Source organism: Sphaerodactylus townsendi, linkage group LG16 (genome assembly GCF_021028975.2).
Source record: "Sphaerodactylus townsendi isolate TG3544 linkage group LG16, MPM_Stown_v2.3, whole genome shotgun sequence".
Classification (NCBI taxonomy): Eukaryota; Metazoa; Chordata; class Lepidosauria; order Squamata; family Sphaerodactylidae; genus Sphaerodactylus; species Sphaerodactylus townsendi.
Genome location: NC_059440.1, coordinates 26408176 through 26426696, shown reverse-complemented (window position 1 = coordinate 26426696; position 18521 = coordinate 26408176). Strand labels below are relative to the sequence as shown.

General features: G+C 44.1%; 2 protein-coding genes across 6 annotated transcripts in view; one reads left to right on the top strand and one right to left on the bottom strand.

Annotated features, from left to right (window-relative positions):
- Nucleotides 1-13020, top strand: part of PRKCZ (protein kinase C zeta) — a 97688-nt gene extending 84668 nt beyond the window's left edge. For all 5 annotated transcript variants that reach the window (XM_048518866.1, XM_048518864.1, XM_048518863.1 and 2 more), the window contains 7 exons: nt 586-721; nt 2577-2664; nt 3583-3702; nt 4660-4739; nt 5671-5760; nt 10092-10207; nt 10338-13020. In XM_048518866.1, the coding sequence (XP_048374823.1) occupies nt 586-721; nt 2577-2664; nt 3583-3702; nt 4660-4739; nt 5671-5760; nt 10092-10207; nt 10338-10425 (718 nt within the window). In that variant the 3' untranslated portion in view covers nt 10426-13020. The remainder of the gene's footprint in view (nt 1-585; nt 722-2576; nt 2665-3582; nt 3703-4659; nt 4740-5670; nt 5761-10091; nt 10208-10337) is intronic.
- Nucleotides 13021-13765: 745 nt separating this feature from the next.
- Nucleotides 13766-18291, bottom strand: FAAP20 (FA core complex associated protein 20). Its single transcript, XM_048519237.1, has 4 exons — nt 18149-18291; nt 15685-15832; nt 14745-15358; nt 13766-14289 (listed from the first exon to the last, which is right to left on the bottom strand). Exons 1-4 carry the CDS (start codon nt 18265-18267, stop codon nt 14217-14219), a joined length of 954 nt encoding a protein of 317 aa, XP_048375194.1. The 5' UTR covers nt 18268-18291; the 3' UTR covers nt 13766-14216.
- Between the last annotated feature and the right edge of the window lie 230 nt (nt 18292-18521).

Sequence of the window (18521 nt, the reverse complement as noted above, 5' to 3'; positions counted from 1 at the left end):
TGGGCACTGTACAGAGCCTGCCATAGTCATAAATGCTGATTTCTCAGGACTAATTTGGATGTGGTCCCTTGATCCCTACTGTTGTGCTACCCCTATAATTTTCCACCGAGCTTCTTTGGGGTTCCTAATGTAATACTGTTGCCATCTTGACAGGCAAAGGTGGGCACTGAGAGGCCACGAGGGGTCAGTTTTCTTGTATAAAATAATTGCCCCAGAATCATGACAGCATGTGTTGTGGGTTTGATAAAAAGCATCTAGCAAAATTGGGATTTCAGTTGCAGTATCTAGCTTGGGGCCTGCAACCTGAGGCTCTCCAGATGTTCATGGACTACAAATCCCATCAGCTCCTGCCACCATGGCCAATTGTAGTCCATGAACATCTGGAGAGCCACAGGTTGCAGACCCCTGATCTAGCTGTACTGCGCTCATGATGTTCAAATTCTCGTCATGTGTGAATGAAACACGATCAGGGTCATTATTCGTTACAGTGTCCAGATTGCATTTGGGGTTTGCTTCCTTAAAGAAAGTGGAACCCACTGTCATTCGATTACGCTGCTCTTAATGTGTGAAATCTTCTCATTTAAGGTTTTATGCTGCTGAAATCTGTATTGCTCTAAACTTCCTGCACGAAAGAGGCATAATCTACAGAGATTTAAAATTAGATAACGTTCTCCTGGATGCGGAGGGTCACATCAAACTAACAGATTACGGCATGTGCAAGGTAAGTTTTACTCTTTGCATTCAGAGCACGCTCTTGCTCTTCCGCAGTGCTATACTTCAAGGCTCAGAATCTGATTAAATAGAAACTCAGATTTACTGCAGCAGAATCGTTTAATTGGAATGCTGTGAAGTGTACATTGCTGGCACCTTAAAACATTCCCTCACTCTCTTGTTTGGTCTTCCTTGTAACTTCAGTGCAGCCCCACATCTGGAAAACATGCAGGGTAAGCATGAAATCTTTTTCAGAACCACAAGGTGGTCTTTCTAACGGTCATCTGCGCAGGGATACGTCACGCTTCTCTGAAATGCAGAAGATTTCTCGCTTTAAGTAGATATGCACAGTCTCCATGAGAGCTAGCGTGGTGTAGTGGTTAAGAGCAGGTGGATTCCAATCTGGAGAACTGGGTTTTGATTCTCCACTCCTCCACCTGAGTGGCGAAGGCTTATCTGGTGAACCAGATGTGTTTTCACACTCCTACATTCCTGCTGGGTGACCTTGAGCTAGTCACAGTTCTTCAGAACTTTCTCAGCCCCACCTGCCTGACAAGGTGTCTGTTGTGGGGAGAGGAAGGGAAAGGAGCTTGTAAGCCACCTTGAGTCTCCTTCCAAGAGATAAAAGTGGGGTATAAATCCAAACTCCTCCTCTTCTTCTTCCTCTTCCTCCAGAAGAAACTGGGTAGTATGTGCTCTACCTACTTGGCATAAAGGGACTATTGGAGGAAGTCACAAAATAAGAGGAAGGGGGGCGGGGGGCGAGTGGTACAGTCATTAGTGTCGCAGACTAGAACCTTGGAGACGTGGGCTCAAATCCCCTTTCTTTTATTATTAAGCTCATTTGACCCAAGATCTTGAGCGTGACACCAATCAAATAGAACACAAAGCAAGAAAGAATAGTACAGTACTCACATGTATCTTTCCCATCAAACTAGAACCCATCTGGAGACTGCTATTTCCAAAAATTTGGTGACATCCTGGATCAGGATCTGCTAACAAAAGACATCACCCAGAAACCGAGTGGAAGCTGATACCTATTTAAACCCCCACTCTGCCATGAAGTTTTCTGAGTGGCCTTCGCTATTGATTGAAGTAGGTTAGACTGAGCCAAACTTTCTCTCAGTCTAACTTCCTTCACATAGTGTTTGTGAGGATAAATGAGGAAGGGTTGAAGGAACTGGAAGTGGCAGGACAGGATTAAAAAATGTGCTAGATCTGGAAAATCCCACGACAAGCCTTCAAAATAAGTATGCATTGGTTTCCCTTGTTGTGTGTGTGACTGTGAACTCAAAGAACATCAGTTACCTGTTAGGAGCAAACGACAGTATTGGTTCGGCCCCAAAGAACATAGTCACAGCTGGATTTCTTCTCATGTAATGCTAAGTAAATGAAGTTGCTGCACCAACCATACTTGCACTCCATTGCTACTTCAGATGCAGCATTGATCATTTTGGGGTGGGGGGGGGGGAGGTATCAGCTTCAGCCAGTTATGGAATGTTGGTAAACATTTTAAACTTCTGAGTCTCATAAGAGAAAGGCCATGTTTATTAGGTTAGTGATGGCCACTAACTTGGATAGCTTTAAAAGGGGCTTGGACAGATTTATGGAGGAGAAGTCGATCTATGGTTGTCAATCTTGATCCTCTTTGATCTGAGACTGCAAATGCCTTAGCAGACCAGGTGCTCGGGAGCAGCAGCAGCAGAAGGCCATTGCTTTCACCTCCTGCATGTGAGCTCCCAAAGGCACCTGGTGGGCCCCTGCGAGTAGCAGAGTGCAGGACTAGATGGACTCTGGTCTGATCCATCAGGCTCTTTCTTGTGTTCTTATCTTTCACATTTGGACTGTGTTGGTTTCTCTTGTAGGAAGGATTGGGCCCCGGAGACACTACAAGCACTTTCTGTGGAACACCAAATTATATTGCTCCAGAGATCCTACGAGGAGAAGAGTATGGTGAGTTGGTACATAGCGCGTGTAATGATTTAATTGCAGAGAGTCATTAGAAATCTAATTTCAAGCCGCTATTGATGTGCTTCCTCTTTAGACACTTGCTGCCATTAAGTAGAGAACAGATTAGCTGCGTGGTTTGTGTGTCACGGGTTTTGCTTTTCTGACAAAAAGGTTTATTATTTTATTGTTTTGTTTTTGCGATGAATGGCAAGATTGACCCACGGCAGTTCTCTGCGTAGCTCCATTGTTATTGTGTGCTTCAGAGCAATGCAGAAGAATTACTTGTGTTGCTCTCGAAGAACCTTCTGATATCTGGCCACGTATCTAGATACCTAGGTCCATTGATAGATTGAGCTTGCAAGAATGTGTCTGAGCCCATTCATCTTACGATGCCTCTGCACAATCCCAAAGCAATTAATTCCACGGAATTAATTGCACGGAGATAAAGCTCTAATGTTTCACCAGCCGGCATAATTGTCCGTGTTATGGTTCTGTTGTTATCTCATCCTTTTGTATTTATAGCAGAGAGCATAGATAAAAAAACCACTGTGCAGGCCACGCTCAAGTGTCTGAACACAGGAAGTTTAGAAATCTGAACAAAGGTACATAAACACTGCTAAGCACCCACAGAATTAAGCGTTGCTGTTTATGTTTGGCATTATTGCGTATCCAGTAATCCTAAAGACAACCTGTGCGCTGCTTTTCCTTCACTCGTTTTGAAACAACAGGCACAATAATGTTCAGTAACATCCCAAGCATGACTGAATAAATTCATTAGCATTCCAGTCTGCAAAACGCTCTCGCCATTTTTGCTCTGCAGTTCGGAGCAGTCTCTCAGCAGATACCAGAAGCAGCGACCATGTGGAATTCAGAAACCTGTCACTTGAAAGGGTATTTCTCAAATGCTGCTGTCCTTCACAGGGTTCAGCGTGGACTGGTGGGCCCTTGGCGTCCTGATGTTTGAAATGATGGCAGGAAGATCTCCCTTTGATATTATTACTGACAATCCAGATATGAATACTGAAGATTACCTCTTCCAAGGTAATTCTCATTATATGTATTCAGTTCTTCCGTCTGTATAAGAGTCCACTGCTCACGTGGTTTAGTGGTTGAGAACGGTGGACTCTGATCTGGAGAACCGAGTTTGATTCCCCAGTCCTCCTCATGAACGGTGGACTCTCATCTGGTGAACTGGATTTGTTTCCCCACTCCTAAACATGATGCCTGGTGGATGATTTTGGGCCAGTCAGAGTTCTCTGTAAGCCCCACCTACCTCACAAGGTGTCTATTGTGGGGAGAGGAAGGGAAAGGAGCTTGTAAAACCCTTTGTTTAAACAAAGAGGAAGGTGGTATATACCCTGTTTCCCCTAATATAAGACATCCCCGAAAAATAAGACATAGTAGAGGTTTTGCTGAAGTGCGAAATATAAGGCATCCCCCGAAAGTAAGACATAGCAAAGTTTTTGTTTGGAAGCATGCCTGACGAACAGAACACAGAAAAATAAGACATCCCCTGAAAATAAGACATAGCGCATCTTTGGGAGCAAAAAATAATATAAGACACTGTCTTATATTCGGGGAAACACGGTAAATCCAGACTTTTCTCTCCCGTTCCTGACTCTGCTCTGCAGTTTCCTTCCCTTGATTCCAGTTTACTTGATCAAACAAATCCCTCTGTCCCGATTTCTCTGATTCATGTCTCCATTTGGGGCAGCCCTTTTTCTGTGGTTTTCCTATGTCTAGGACACAGCACTTTCCCCTGATAGCCCCTTTCTGTGGTCCTCCTTCTGCCCTTCAATTACTCTTTGTATCCTGTGTCTTTGCCCTTCCTTTTTCATCAAGTTTGAACAATTGCTGCACTCCTTCGTCCCATTGAATGGCCAAAGGTCTGAATTAATTGTCTGCCCCAAGCTTGCTGATGAATGATCGTGGTGCTTTTTAGCATCCCAGGGTATCCCGAGAATAACTTGTCCTTCCTTAAAAATCTCATTTTAACAGTTATCCTTGAAAAGCCAATCCGAATCCCGAGATTCCTTTCTGTCAAGGCCTCTCATGTCTTGAAAGGATTTTTAAATAAGGTGAGTTCTTCAGGTTCTTGTCATAATGTCCAGTGTCCACAGTTAAGCTGGAAATTGCTTTTAAAAAATACTCTGGCAGTTCTTAGAGACATTTAGCGAAGACTTAGTGAAGAGCCAGCATGGTGTAGTGGTTAAGAGCAGATGGATTCTAATCTGGAGAACCGGGTTTGATTCCCCACTCCACCACCTGAGTGGCAGAGGCTTATCTGGTGAACCAGATGCGTTTTCGCACTCCTACATTCCTGCTGGGTGACCTTGGGCTAGTCACAGTTCTTCAGAACTCTCTCAGCCCCACCTGCCTCACAAGGTGTCTGTTGTGGGGAGAGGAAGGGAAAGGAGCTTGTAAGCCACCTTGAGTCTCCTTCCAAGAGATAAAAGTAGGTTATAAATCCAAACTCCTCCTCTTCTTCTTCTTCCTCCTCCTCCAGAAGAAACTGGGTAGTACGTATTCTACCTGCCTCACAAGGTGTCTGTTGGGGGAGAGGAAGGGAAAGGAGCTTGTAGGCCACCTAGAGGATAGAAAGGTGGGGTATAAATCCAAGGTGGGGTATAAATCTTCCTCTTCTTGTTTTAATGATCATCTCCCAATTTCACAATGTTAACTTTCCAAACATAGTTGGAAATGTATTGTCGAAGGCTTTCACGGCCGGATCCAACTGGTTCTGGTGGGTTTTCTGGGCTGTATGGCCGTGGTCTGGTGGATCCACACAGCCCAGAAAACCCACCAGAAAAAGTTGGAAATGGTTGATTTCTTAATGCGAAGGATAAGATAGCCAGCATCTTGTTCTTAACTGTGCTGCTTGGCCTAGGGGTGTAATGTTTGTAAACTGCCTTGGGCTAAAATGGGAAAAGCAGGATATAAACATTTGAACTGTTACTTGTCAGCTGCCGCCTTGTCATGGCAAAATTAATTTGGTGTTTGCCTCTACAGGATCCCAAAGAAAGGCTTGGGTGCCAACTGCAAACTGGATTTTCTGATATCAAATCACATACTTTCTTTCGCAGTATAGACTGGGATCTGGTAAAGTTGATTACTTCTGTTTTGATTTCACAGCGGTATCGGTAGTCTTGCAGTGTGTGTACAAGCTGTATTTAGGAACTAACCAAGCATATTGTCCAAAGCCACTTTCGTACCATGTGTTAGTGTGAACTTTAAAATAATTGGAGCAGAGGCATATCTCCGCTGTATGCATGTCAGCCTCTCCCACCATGGCCAAACAAGTTTTTCTGCTACAGGTCATATCAAAGTTTGGGGGGGGGACCTGGGGGGAAGATGGAAGGGTGTGGGGGAGGGGGCAATTTCCCACCACCCACATGACTAAATGGCCGCAGCCTGGGGATATTTGACCCTATATGTCCTCCCTGGGTGGTACGCCCCTGTATTGGAGACAGGTTGTGTGGGTTGCAGGCTCTCACTAAAATAGTTAAGCCTGAGACAGCAGCTCCCTTTGCGCCAGTCTAACTTCCTTAGTGCCGGCGTCTGTGCCACTTGTGCCAGGCTGCTTCCAATTTGACCCCTCCCCCCTCCTTTTTTGGATTGTCTCTTTTATCAGTCCCAAGCTGGCTACTGAAACCAGCATCCATTGGGATAAACTCAGGTTGTGAGCGGAGTTTTTGACTTCAGTACTGCAGCTTACCCCGCTATGCCACAGGCTTCATATCATAGAGGGGGTAAGCCTTATTTTATCAGATTGTGCTAGGTTTTGCTTTTTGTTATTTCCACTCTGGCTCTTGTATTTATCCTTTTTCCCCCCTCCCCCTTTGTCAGTTAAACTTACTTTGATTGGTCATAAAACACTTATAACCCCAGGAATCTGCCAATACAAAATAGCATAATACTAGTGAACCCCTTCAGGAAGAAGGAAAGACTGCCTATTTGATTATCTGGTTTCTCTAGCAGAATAGTGACCTCCTGTGGCCAACCTGGCTCATCCAAGCTGGCCTTGAATGATTAGAACAACAGTTAGGTCTGGTGAAGGGTGGGGGGAGAGAGGGGGCCCAACTCCGTCAGCAGTATGTCCTTCCTTTGTGACACTTGCGTTGTCCTGAAGACCCACGTATGGTAGCTCTTTGCAGCCTACGTCAGTGAAAGTGTCTTTGAGTCCATTGCTTTTGCAGACTTTACGCCGTGTTTTAATGTTGCCATTTACTGCATTTACATTATTGAAGCTTGATTCTGTCCCACTTGCAGCATGTAATCTGTTCAGGCAGGTGGGAGTAACGGATTCAAGGTGCAGGAAAAGAGATTCCACCTAAACATCAGGAAGAACTTCCTGACTGTCAGGGCTGCTCGACAGTGGAATTCACTGCCTCAGAGAGTGATGGAGCCTCCTCCTTTGGAGATTTTTAAACAGAGGCTGGATGAACATAGGTCGGGAGTGCTTCGATTGTGTGTTCCTGCTTGGCAGGGGGTTGGACTGGATGGCCCTTGTGGTCTCTTCCAACTCTAGGATTCTGTGATTTATTACCATATAATCAACTGGTCTAAGATGCCACCAATATGGCAGTGCATTTGGGATCATCTACCTTTGGAAAAACCTACTTCCACGTTCAGCAGAAGCAGGCTGCCCCACCCAAATGTGAGCGAGTGATCACTTTGGCTGGAGATTATTTAAATAGAGGCATGTTCATATTTTTAAAAAGAGATAAACGCAGCATTTGAGACATAAAGCCTACCCACGCCCCAACTTCCTACGTCTGGAACGGCTGTGGACTGGTTTTATATCTCTAAAGCATGTCTCAATTGATCTTTCAGTTTAAAAGCCTCCTTCATTTAGTTTTTATTGCAGGTTTCTTCACACTCCGTGCCTTTTTCCCCCCTGCTTGAATAATAACATTAGCATCTTAAAGCATTCTTAAATTTGAGAATCGCGGTGACTTGCCAGACATTTTGTGGCTGGGCTCCAAAGAAACAGGAAACTGATTCTGTCAGCCTGAGCGTGTTTCAGGGGAGGGGTGTGTGTGTGTGTGTGTGTGTAACAATCCCTCCATCGCCCCCACAAACACACACATGCTGCACAGTCTAGGGCTTTTGAAACTCAGGGGTGTTCCAAAGGCAGATGGCTGCTCTTGAAACACCACTGGAGGGTTGGAGGGGGGGTCAAGATGTTCAAAGCAGGGAAAGTCAGAAATTCCACTGCGCTCACACAAGCCCGTTGTGTGGGACTGAACGGCGGGTTGGATCCCAGCCTGTTTGCATAGCTGATGTGTACGCTGCAGTTCGCAAGATTGGTGGTGCATTTTTATTATCTGCCATGGCTCAGTGTGTGGCTTTAAAAGACGTTGGCGCACTATACATTCCGGAGCTGTCTTGGTATTAGAAAAAGAGAGATTAGAACTGTTAATTACTCATTCAACCATACCGCTGAGTATTAGACCTATTAGTTTTTTTTCCCCCCGATGGTTATTTATGTTGGAATTATTTGAGGAACGCCGCCAGTATTTGGTTTGTGGATATTTATTTGGCTTGGGACTAAGCCTGCCAATTTGCACATGAATTAATTTCTGTGGGTGTACCTTCTGTCTCGGCCTGCTGGGGCACCGAGGAGACCGTTTCGGGCTTCCAGGAAGGAAACAGACCGATTTTTTGAGCTCCAGCGCAGATCCGTTGAACTTGTTTGCTTTTTTCAAAGGCATGGCCGAGCTCCAGAGAACCACTTTAGATAGGCTCAGCAGCTCAGGCAAGGCCCGTGGGGGTTTTCAACTTTAGACAGCAGGCTTTGGGGCTATATAGCGAATGGCATTTGAAAGTCCCGTCAGTTTCCAGGGGGGTTTGTTGCATGGCATGAGAAGCTGCCGCTTGAGGTATGGAATTCCAAAGCTGCCCTGAGTCCTTGCGGAACATCTGGCACCGCCTCTTTTGGATCCAGCTCTATAGGTTCCTCAGATAAAGTAAGACTTTTTCTCGGGATGCAGTAAATAGTGGTAGGGTATGGGATTGCAGAATGCCTTCTTGTAGTGCTGTCACAGAAATCCTAATGTTAGGCTGGGGAAATCAGACCTATTTAATCTGTAACTTGACCCCATGGCAACAGGCACCATCTGTATAATTGTGTGCTGTCAAGTCACAGCTGACTTACGGCTACCCTGTGTGGTTTTCAAGGCAAGGGAACTTTTGGAGGTGGTTTGCCATAGCCTGCCTCCATGTAGGCGGAGATAATTCTGAGAGAACTGTGACTAGCCCAAGGTCACAGTAGGCAAGATGAGCCAGAAACAGTAAGGAGTGAGGGAACAAATCCAGTTCACCAGTTAAGGGCCTGTCGCTCATGTGGAGGAGAGGGGAATCGAACCCGGATCTCCAGGTTAGGGTCTACCAACTTAACCAACCACGCTGGCTCCACCATCTGTTCTATACTGGAATATGATTGCGGCATTACTTGATTTCAGGATGCCGCTCAAGCTGTGCGCAGCCTCTGTGCGGCCAACCCCAGTCACACTTGTCATCGGTGGTTTGTCTCGCGTAACTCAAAACAGGATCTCTAAATCGTTTAGCTGAGACTTGTGTTAACATTTGCAAGCTTGAACTAAATCTGTCAGGACACAGATTCTTTCAGATGTTCTTCCCAAACCTGCTAGTGATCTAGGCATGACTGAAATGAATCCTCTGAGTTTTGGGTGCTTCAGCAAACGCACAGACTCTTTGTGCGTTTCAGCAAACTCTCACCCTTCAGCAAACTTGCAGACTTAGCAAACATGAGATTAGAAGGGGCCAGAGCGAGAGTATTTTGATAGGAACTTGTCATTGAAAACAAGGACACAGAGAAGTAATGAACGTAAACCGAGGAAAGAGAAGTGTGGAACCCCAAACCCACTCCATGACCTTCGGATATCCTGTGCAATGTTAAATTTTTGGGCTTGCAGCAAACATTGTCAGTATATACTCAGATATCTTCTGTATTTGTGACCAGAGCTCTGTCACCTTGGGGTCTTTGTGTGTGTGTGTAAAAAGAGCCAGCATGGTGTAGTGGTTAAGAGCGGTGAACTAATCTGGAGAACTGCGTTTGATTCCCCACTCCTCCACATGAGCGGCAGACTAATCCGGTGAACCAAGTTTGTTTCCCCCCCCTCCTCCACATGAAGCCTGTTGGTTGGCCTTGGCTTAGTCACAGTTTTCTCAGAACTCTCCACAGCTCCACCTACTTCACAGGGTGCCTGTACTGGGGAAAGGTAGCAAGAGAATTTGTAAGCCACTTTGGAACTCCTTACAGTTGAGAAAAGCGGGATATAAATCCAACACTCTCTAGAATCGCAAGGAACTCCCTTGTTTGCTAAGTACTGAGGTAGCACCCCAGTTATTTGTCTGTCTTTTTAATAATCCGGTTATCCCCCTTCTCTTTCCCCCCTCCCTTGCAGCTGGAAAAAAAGCAGGCGACCCCCCCATTTCAGCCTCAGATCACGGATGATTATGGCTTGGATAACTTTGACACCCAGTTCACCAGCGAACCTGTACAGCTAACTCCAGATGATGAGTATGTTTCACTGTTTTTGAAAGTCTGCTGTCCAAGCATCGTGTATAAATTAAGCAGTCCTTTTTCTCGTTGCGTTTCACACATGAAGTCACCGCAAAAGAGTGGTAACGTGTGTCTGTTCTGTTTTCAGGGACGTAATAAAAAGGATAGACCAGTCGGAGTTTGAAGGATTTGAATATATTAACCCGTTGTTGCTGTCAACTGAGGAAACGGTATGAGAGAAACGGCATCTGCCTCGAGGACAAACAACGTGAATGAACTTTTACAGTTAATCCTTAACAACAGTATATGCATGCGAGGCTGGGGGGAACTGTACGGTTTTTGAATGGAGACCCGTGACGAAGATTGCTGCTGAAAACTCAAGAGAAGAACATGATTTTTTTTTGGTGGGTGTCTTCCTCTAATTTTTTTTTTAAAAAGAGTTCGGGGCAGTGACTGACACTACCGGCTTCACGAAGAAATCTGCATTTCGTGCCTGCTTCATGAAGGATCCGTGGTTCGTTGCATCCCTGGGGGGAAAAAGAGAGAGATTCCAAACCACGTTCAAAGCCGTGTGCTTTTGATAGACGTTTGATGCAATGAGCTATCAGAACGGTGTGTAACATCTTGAAGAATAAAAAACGTTAGCGGTGTTGAAGCTTACTTTAGATGCCTTTCTTTCCACAAACGGTACCTATCTTAAGTGTGTCAGTTTTATAAATATATATATATATATATATAATGTTATAATATATATATATAAAGAAATGAAAAGGAGTTGTGTTTTATTAGCAATTAAAACAAATTTGGGTACAGAATCTAAGTGCCTAAATGGATAAAGTACATAAGAAATATTCCATATTTGGAACACTTGATAACCCTGGTAAGTTCTGGTTATTTAAAAAAACGAAGTATTTTACACACGGAACATACAGATAACAGCTGCTATCTCAATTCTAACTTATCTCCGTAGAACTCTTAGAAGGGGCAGAGGTCTTAGCAATAACTTCTAAATTACAGCTTTATCAGTGATAACACCTGGATTATGCTTAATGTGGCAAGGGGGAAAGTCACCAAATCTCATTCAGAAAAAAAATTTAAATTTGCACACGGTGGACTACTGAAAATACTTGAGCAGTGCCTACAATGTCTTGTGTTGTATACTAGATTTTTTTGGGGAAAAAATATTTTTATCAATGCAATATTCAAAAGGAACAATGGAAACTTAATGGATTGTCGCCTTAAAAGTTTAAAAACTAATTCTAGAATATCCATCAACATATTGCATTTTCTTTTCTGATAAAGCACACCTCCTACTTAAAAAACGATAACCTTTGAAATGCTCTGACGTGTGCCATTGACGAGTTCTCCCAGAGAATGTTTCGGTGAAGGCCACACGCGTCAAAGCAGTAACTTAACGAAGGAGAAAATGAACAGATACGAGTATTGTGTAAGGATGAGAAACGTCCCTATCCCCTTTGGAAACGGCAGAGTCTTGTGTCAGGTTAATGGCTTGTCCGTTCTGGAATTGGAATTAGTTTTTTTTTTAGAACAAACAAGTGTGCATTGATGTTTAAAACCTTTCAGAATCCTGTAACACCGGCCTCATTACGAATGAGGGCAGAGGCAGTATTTCATTTTGGTCGATTTTTGGTTCCAACTCCACTGAGTAGCTTGCGGTTCTGGGGGGAAAGGAGAGAAACCCTGTGTGCCATGACCTCTCACCTCAGTCGGGTGTAAAATGCGAGATGAACTTGCAAGGTTTTTCACTTTGCTTTTATTGTATCGGTTTCTCAGGGCGCAGCATTCCATTAGGTGCTGAACACAACATCTCAGATGCATTCAAGTCCATGAGGTGCTAGGATAAGACTGCCAAATCATGGTCCTGAAACCTTCTCAAGAAACGCATCAGTTGAGACTACCCTTCGTATATCCCTCACCCCGGCCACAACTAACGCACACTTGTGACAGTTCAGCGTCTTTAATTGAGCAGGGGGTCTTCAGACCAGGAGTAGATAAAAATTCAGTTCAAAGTCTCTTAAGTCCGGATGCTCGGGGATTTAGATAATCAAGTCACCTGGCTAAAAGAGAATCCCGCTTCCTTTTCAAAAGACCCGTGAGAGTTTTGTTTTTGGGAAAGACCATTTCCTCCCTTCTCTGAACTATTCAGAGTACCCTGAAACATTATGTGTCTGTTTTTTGGGTTTACAACTGAACAGCTGGGCTTTTTTTGCATGGCAGTGTGACACACGATGATGCGGTGTGGGACAAAGGGGGACGGTCAAAATGTTGCGGGTTTCTTGCCCTAAACTTCAGTCAGAACACTAAAGTCGGGCAAGTGGGCGAATGACCACACTTGCTCCTCAATTATAATAAAATGAGTCCTTGATTTACTTACAAATTTAAGGAATTTACAATGTTGCTGTGTTGCCAAATAAGTTGCTGGTTGCAAGTTAGTCACTCATGTGCAAGTGTATAACTAATGTTCTGTTCATGATGAAGGGGAAATTTTTTTATATGAAGTACTTGTTTTATAAATTAAAAGGAAAAAATGAAGGATGTAATTAAATGTGTGGTTTAAAGAAAATCCTAATATATTGCAAAATGGATCTGGTAACGATATCATTGTCTTAGGTATGTAAATGAAATGTAAATGAAAACTCTCTAGCTAATTTAATGATTGTAAAACAGTAAAATATGTTCTTGTAGTTTTGTATAATTAACTAGTTGAGATCTTTGGCCAGTTTTATTTGTGCAGAAGACACTATACTAACCCATAAACAGCTAAGATCCATTTATATTCTTGCACATCTATTAAAGACTTTAATGAAAAAGCTAGACTGTTGTTGTTTCACTAAGCAGAAGAAGAAGAGTTTGGATTTATATCCCCCTTTTCTCTCCTGTAAGGAGACTCAAAGGGCTTACAATCTCCTTTCCCTCCCGCCCCCTCACAACAAACACCCTGTGAGGTAGGTGGGGCTGAGAGAGCTCCGAAGAACTGTGACTAACCCAAGGCCACCCAGCTGTGTTGGAGTGCTCCAGCTAATCTGGTTCCCCAGATAAGCCTCCACAACTCAAGTGGCAGAGTGGGGAATCAAACCCAGTTCTCCAGATTAGAGTGCACTTGCTCTTAACCACTACACCACATGGGCTCTAAGCAGAAATGTTAGCAATATTTAAGAGTTGGTTACAGTCACAGATTTTTTTGGGAGGTAGCTTTTAAGTTTAAGCCTAGTTACAGGAGTTTGCATTGGTTGTGCTTGGGTTCACCACATTTAATGTTTTGACATATAGCTCAGGCCTATCCTTAAGATGGAAAATGAATATGCGTTTTGGACTCTTGTTGCCTCATCTTAGCACACAATTTTCTGTACGGCTAAGAGCAAAACGATTCTTGTTATAGTAATGATGCTCGTAGTAACTGGTTCGGTCCGTGTCATTACCAAGTGCTGGTACAAGACCTCTGAACTTGCTTGTGTGTTTGTGGAGCCATATGTTAAGATTAGGGTTTTTAATCCTTTTAACGCCTTCAGAAGAGAATTGAGAAATGCTCTGAAATAAACACAGGAAGATGGCAGGTGAGGAAATTCTAACCGCCTTTTAACCTTTTTATTAAGGTTTCAAGGAACACATATTGGAAGCGTACAATTTCAAAAAGCTTTCCTGTCAATTAATGCTTCCCACTGACGTAGATTTAAAAAATCACATTGCCTTGAGTGATTCTTTAATTCTACACATTTTCATTAAGCTATTGGAATTTTTGAAAAATTCTTCCGTAATATTTTAGTTTATGTGCAAGAACATGTGTGCATCTGGATTCTTCTCGTTCTCCCAGCAACGTTCTCCAAATAGTCTTATTGCAAGATCAGGATACAAATGCGGGTCAATAACATAATAAAAGAACAACTAGGTGTCTCTTTAAACGTCTACTTTTCTCCTTAATCACAGTAATGGGGTATACACTTTCTAAATTTCTCTGCAAACACAGCCTGTTTCCCAGATGACATCTTGATTTGTCATTCTTGTCAAATTACCAAATCATATCTTCCGTACTTTCAGACAAGCACTTAGCCAGATGACTATCCCGGTCCAGTTGTGACAGTCTGGAAAGCAGAACAAAATTATCAGATGGGCAAAGGAAATCAGCTCCAAAATGGCAAAGCAGCAGCAGCCCCTGAGTTTAGATTTTCTAGGTAATCAGTAACATGAATTTCTTGATCATTCTTGACTTCACTGGGGCAGGTGGGGGGTGGGGGGGAGAGGAAACTGTGGACATCATGCTGGATACAAAATGTTCGTCAATGAGTCCTTTCTTGAGCACAGTTTCCAATATGCTTACTTATTTTTGAATTTGGATACTCTAATGATTTTGTGTACTTCACTAATGCTGACTGGGCTACGGTGAGGGAGATTCTTGTGTTTCTGCAAGTTATGCAAAAGGCACATCAGACGGATGACAAGCAACCACGTTTCTAACATTTGGGCCCAACTATGTATGCAGAGATGGTGTGTTTGCTGTAATGAACATGATTTCCAGAGTGTTATAGTAACTACTTACGTTCCAGTGAAGTGAAACTGACACATAGGACAGCAGTCAAGAGTTGAGATGTCTTCATTCTGGCGTCCTGGTTTCAGCTGAAGGCTGGAGATGCCGGAGTGAACAGCACTTCCTTGTGAAGGTAATAGTGTTGTCTTATTTTGTGTCAAGGTACCACTGGATGCTCCTTCCTCTTCACTTTCTATCGTGCTTTTCGGTTTGCTTTGTGTAGAAGCCTTTTTCCAAAGCTCTCGCAAGCCCAGCTTCTGCTGCACGGTTGCTGGTGAGAAAGACTTGGCTGAGTTCTTACGGGGAGTGCGCGGAGAGTTTTTAATCTTCTTCCCACAATCCTTAGAGGAATAGCCTGTGCTGTGCCTCATTTTTGACCCTTCAGCTGTGTACTCATAGGCTGTGAGCGGTTTTTGCTTCGGAACAGGAGACATGATCTTGGACTGTTCATCTTCGTACATTTCCTGTTCTACTACACTGGTAGTTGGGCTCCCTGAGTTTTGACGAACGCTGTGATCGATCGTTTTGATGTCTCTCTGGTAAAGCGGAAAGGGCTCCCACTGAAACTGTTCCAAACCAATATTAAATGTTTCCGGCTTTGGCTGGGGATTGGTAATTTGAGAGCTCTGCAGCGCAGACAAAACACAAGTTATCCTAAATGTAAATTTGCTAGCTTCTCAAGTAGCATTTTAACCCTTTTAGAAATAGAAACTTTCCGGGTCTGATAGATAAAGGCCTAGTTCATTATAAGCACTGCCAGCGGAAGATACTTTCTTCCACTCTTTACTTTCTATTTGGGTTGATAAAGGGATTAAGATGATGGGGGGGGGGGTCTCCCTTTAAACTTAACGAGTGTTAAGTTCAGTCACCTTTCCACTGAATCCGCTGTACATCTGAGCAAAGACTTCAGTTTTTTAAGGCTTTTCTGAGAGCACTTTCTAGATGCTGTTACCTTTGTAAGAAACTCTGGAAGCTTGACCACTTTGTCTAAGTTGGAGCGATTTAGCTGGGAATCTGCAGTCTGGAGTAACGCCAGCCATGTTCTGTCAGCCTCGCTTAAGTCTGGTGCTTCAAACCACCCAGGGCCGCTGCCCTCAGTCCTGCAAAATAAAGAGCTCTGATGAATGCCGTCATGGCGTATCTATTGTGATCTTGTCAGTCAAATGTCGGACTAACAAATTTCACCTTACTCTTAACAGTCAAAGTTGGCAGAAGCTGCACTGTTTGTTGGGGCAGCCTTTCCACATTGTTGGGTTGGGGGCATGGTGCTCCCTGTGATCTGGAAATCCACATACAATTTGTTGACTCTCCCTTCGTAGCAGAGAATGTCTGGATTTTTTTCTCTTATTTTAAGTTTTAAAAAAGTAATTGTGAATATTTATAATATTAAAAAGATAAAATGTGCATGTTGATGATATACAATGCTACGCGTATATTTTATGCATTTCTGAGTTTCTAAACCAGTGGTTCTCAACCTTCCTAATGCCGCGACCCTTTAATACAGTTCCTCATGTTGTGGTGACCCCCGACCCCAACATTTATCCATTTTACAGATGGAGAACACTGATGCAGAGAGTCTTAGGCGACCCCCAAAGGGGTCCCGACCCCCAGGCTGAGAACCACTGTTCCAAACTTTTTCTGTGTTGTCTGCTGACCTTGCATGTTGTCTGTGGCTTCCGCAAAACTCCCCAAAAATTCCCACATAATTTCTTATGCCGGCCACAATCTATCAAAACCGTGATGAGGAAAGTCGTGATGTGGAAGCGGTAACTAGTTTCATTTGCCCGCCTGATAATTTTGTTCTGCTTTCCAGGTTGTCCTCATACAACATACATAATCAATCAGCTAAAAGACAGCTAAAATATTCAGCCTATTGGGCAACTGTCGTAATACAAAAGTTTGGCACCGTATTATTGCACTTCCTACATTTTCAATGGGTCTCATCTAGTGCACACAGATATACACAAATGTATATAGAGAGATCTGTGTCTATATAAGGGCATGGCAACCTGTGGGTGGTTTATTTTCAGTTTCCTCTCATTATGTATGCGTGTATATGTGCATATGTGTCTGTGTATATATGAAGAGGAGGGAAGGGACTGAAAATAACCCAGCCACCTGTTTTCATGCCTCTCTATAGATGTACAGAAATCTCTAGAGATCTCTCTAGATATGTGTATGTGTATACATGTCTGTGTATGTGTGTGTATATATAGCAAGGAGGAAAGGGGTTGAAAATAACCCAGCGGCATGTTTTCAGGGATTGAACATAACCCAGCCGCCTGTTTCCATGCCTCTTTCTAGATATACAGAAATTAGAGGGATCTCTCTAGATATGTGTGTTTATGTGTGTGTGTATAGCGAGGAGGGAAGGGATTGAAAATCACCAAGCCACATGTTTTCATGCCTCTCTATAGATGTACAGAAATATCTAGAGAGATCTCTCCAGATATTTGTGTGTGTGTGTGTGTGTGTGCATGTCTGTGTATGTGTGTGTGTATATAGCAAGGAGGGGAGGGATTGAACATAACCCAGCTGCATGTTTCCATGCCTCTTTCTAGATATACAGAAATTTCTAGAGAGATCTCTCTAGATATGCGTGTGTATATCTCTCTGTGTGTGCATACATGCATACATACGAGGAGGGAAGGGATTGAAAATAACCAAGCCACATGTTTTCATGCCTCTCTATAGATGTACAGAAAACTAGATCTCTCTAGATCTGTGTGTGTGTGTGTGCATGTATGTCTGTGTATGTGTGTGTATATATAGCGAGGAGGGAAGGGATTGAAAATAACCCAGCCGCCTGTTTCCATGCCTCTCTAGATATACAGAAATTTCTAGAGGGATCTCTCTAGATAGGTGTGTGTATATGTGTGTGTGTATGTGCATACATGTCTGTGTATGTGTGTGTGTGTATAGCGAGGAGGGAAGGGATTGAACATAACCCAGCCGCCTGTTTCCATGCCTCTTTCTAGATATGCAGAAATTTCTAGAGGGATCTCTCTAGATATGTGTGTGTATATGTGTGTGTGTATGTGCATACATGTCTGTGTATGTGTGTGTGTGTGTATATATAGCAAGGAGGGAAGGGATTGAAAATAACCAAGCCACATGTTTTCATGCCTCTCTATAGATGTACAGAAAACTAGATCTCTCTAGATCTGTGTGTGTGTGTGCATACATGTCTGTGTATGTGTGTGTGTGTATAGCGAGGAGGGGAGGGATTGAACATAACCCAGCCGCCTGTTTCCATGCCTCTTTCTAGATATGCAGAAACCTAAAGAGAGACCGCTCTCTGCATACATGCATATAGATTTGAAGGAAGAGGAAGCGAAGCGGAGGGGAGGCCTGCAGGCGCTGCCTGTGCGGGGCGCGAGGAGGCCTCCTTCCTCTCCCCCGGGGGGCTCACTCACTGCAGCCGGCCGTCGGCGGCGGCGGCGGGGGTCGGGCGGGCGGCTTCTCCTCGCCCCGGCGGCCTCCTGCGCTTGAGGCGGAGTTTCCCGCCAGCAGCGAGAGGCTGCTCGCCGGCCATGGCTGCTCCGGGCAGGAAGGAGAAGCCGGGCCGCCTCTTTTTGAACGGGCGGGCGGGCGGGCGGCGCTTCGGGGCGGGCGGGGACTGCGCCTTGGGGAGAGGCGGCCACGAGGAGGCTGAGTGAGCGGGATAATAAAAGGAGGGTCGAGGCCGACGCGGCCTGTGTGACAAACTCCTCCAGCAGCATTTCTCTCAGCTGGATGAGGAGGGGCAAAGAGCTTTGGGTCAGTCCAGTATGAGGGGATGCACCTGCC

Bases quoted from the DNA above. Each gene is read 5' to 3' on its own strand.
- FAAP20 (XM_048519237.1), bottom strand. From the start codon at position 18,267: ATGGCCGGCGAGCAGCCTCTCGCTGCTGGCGGGAAACTCCGCCTCAAG. The intron at 15,833-18,148 runs GTGAGTGAGCCC...TTTATTTTGCAG, and splicing joins GCCGCCGACGGCCGGCTGCA to GACTGAGGGCAGCGGCCCTG. The intron at 14,290-14,744 runs GTAAGTAGTTAC...TCTGCTTTCCAG, and splicing joins CAGTTTCACTTCACTGGAAC to ACTGTCACAACTGGACCGGG.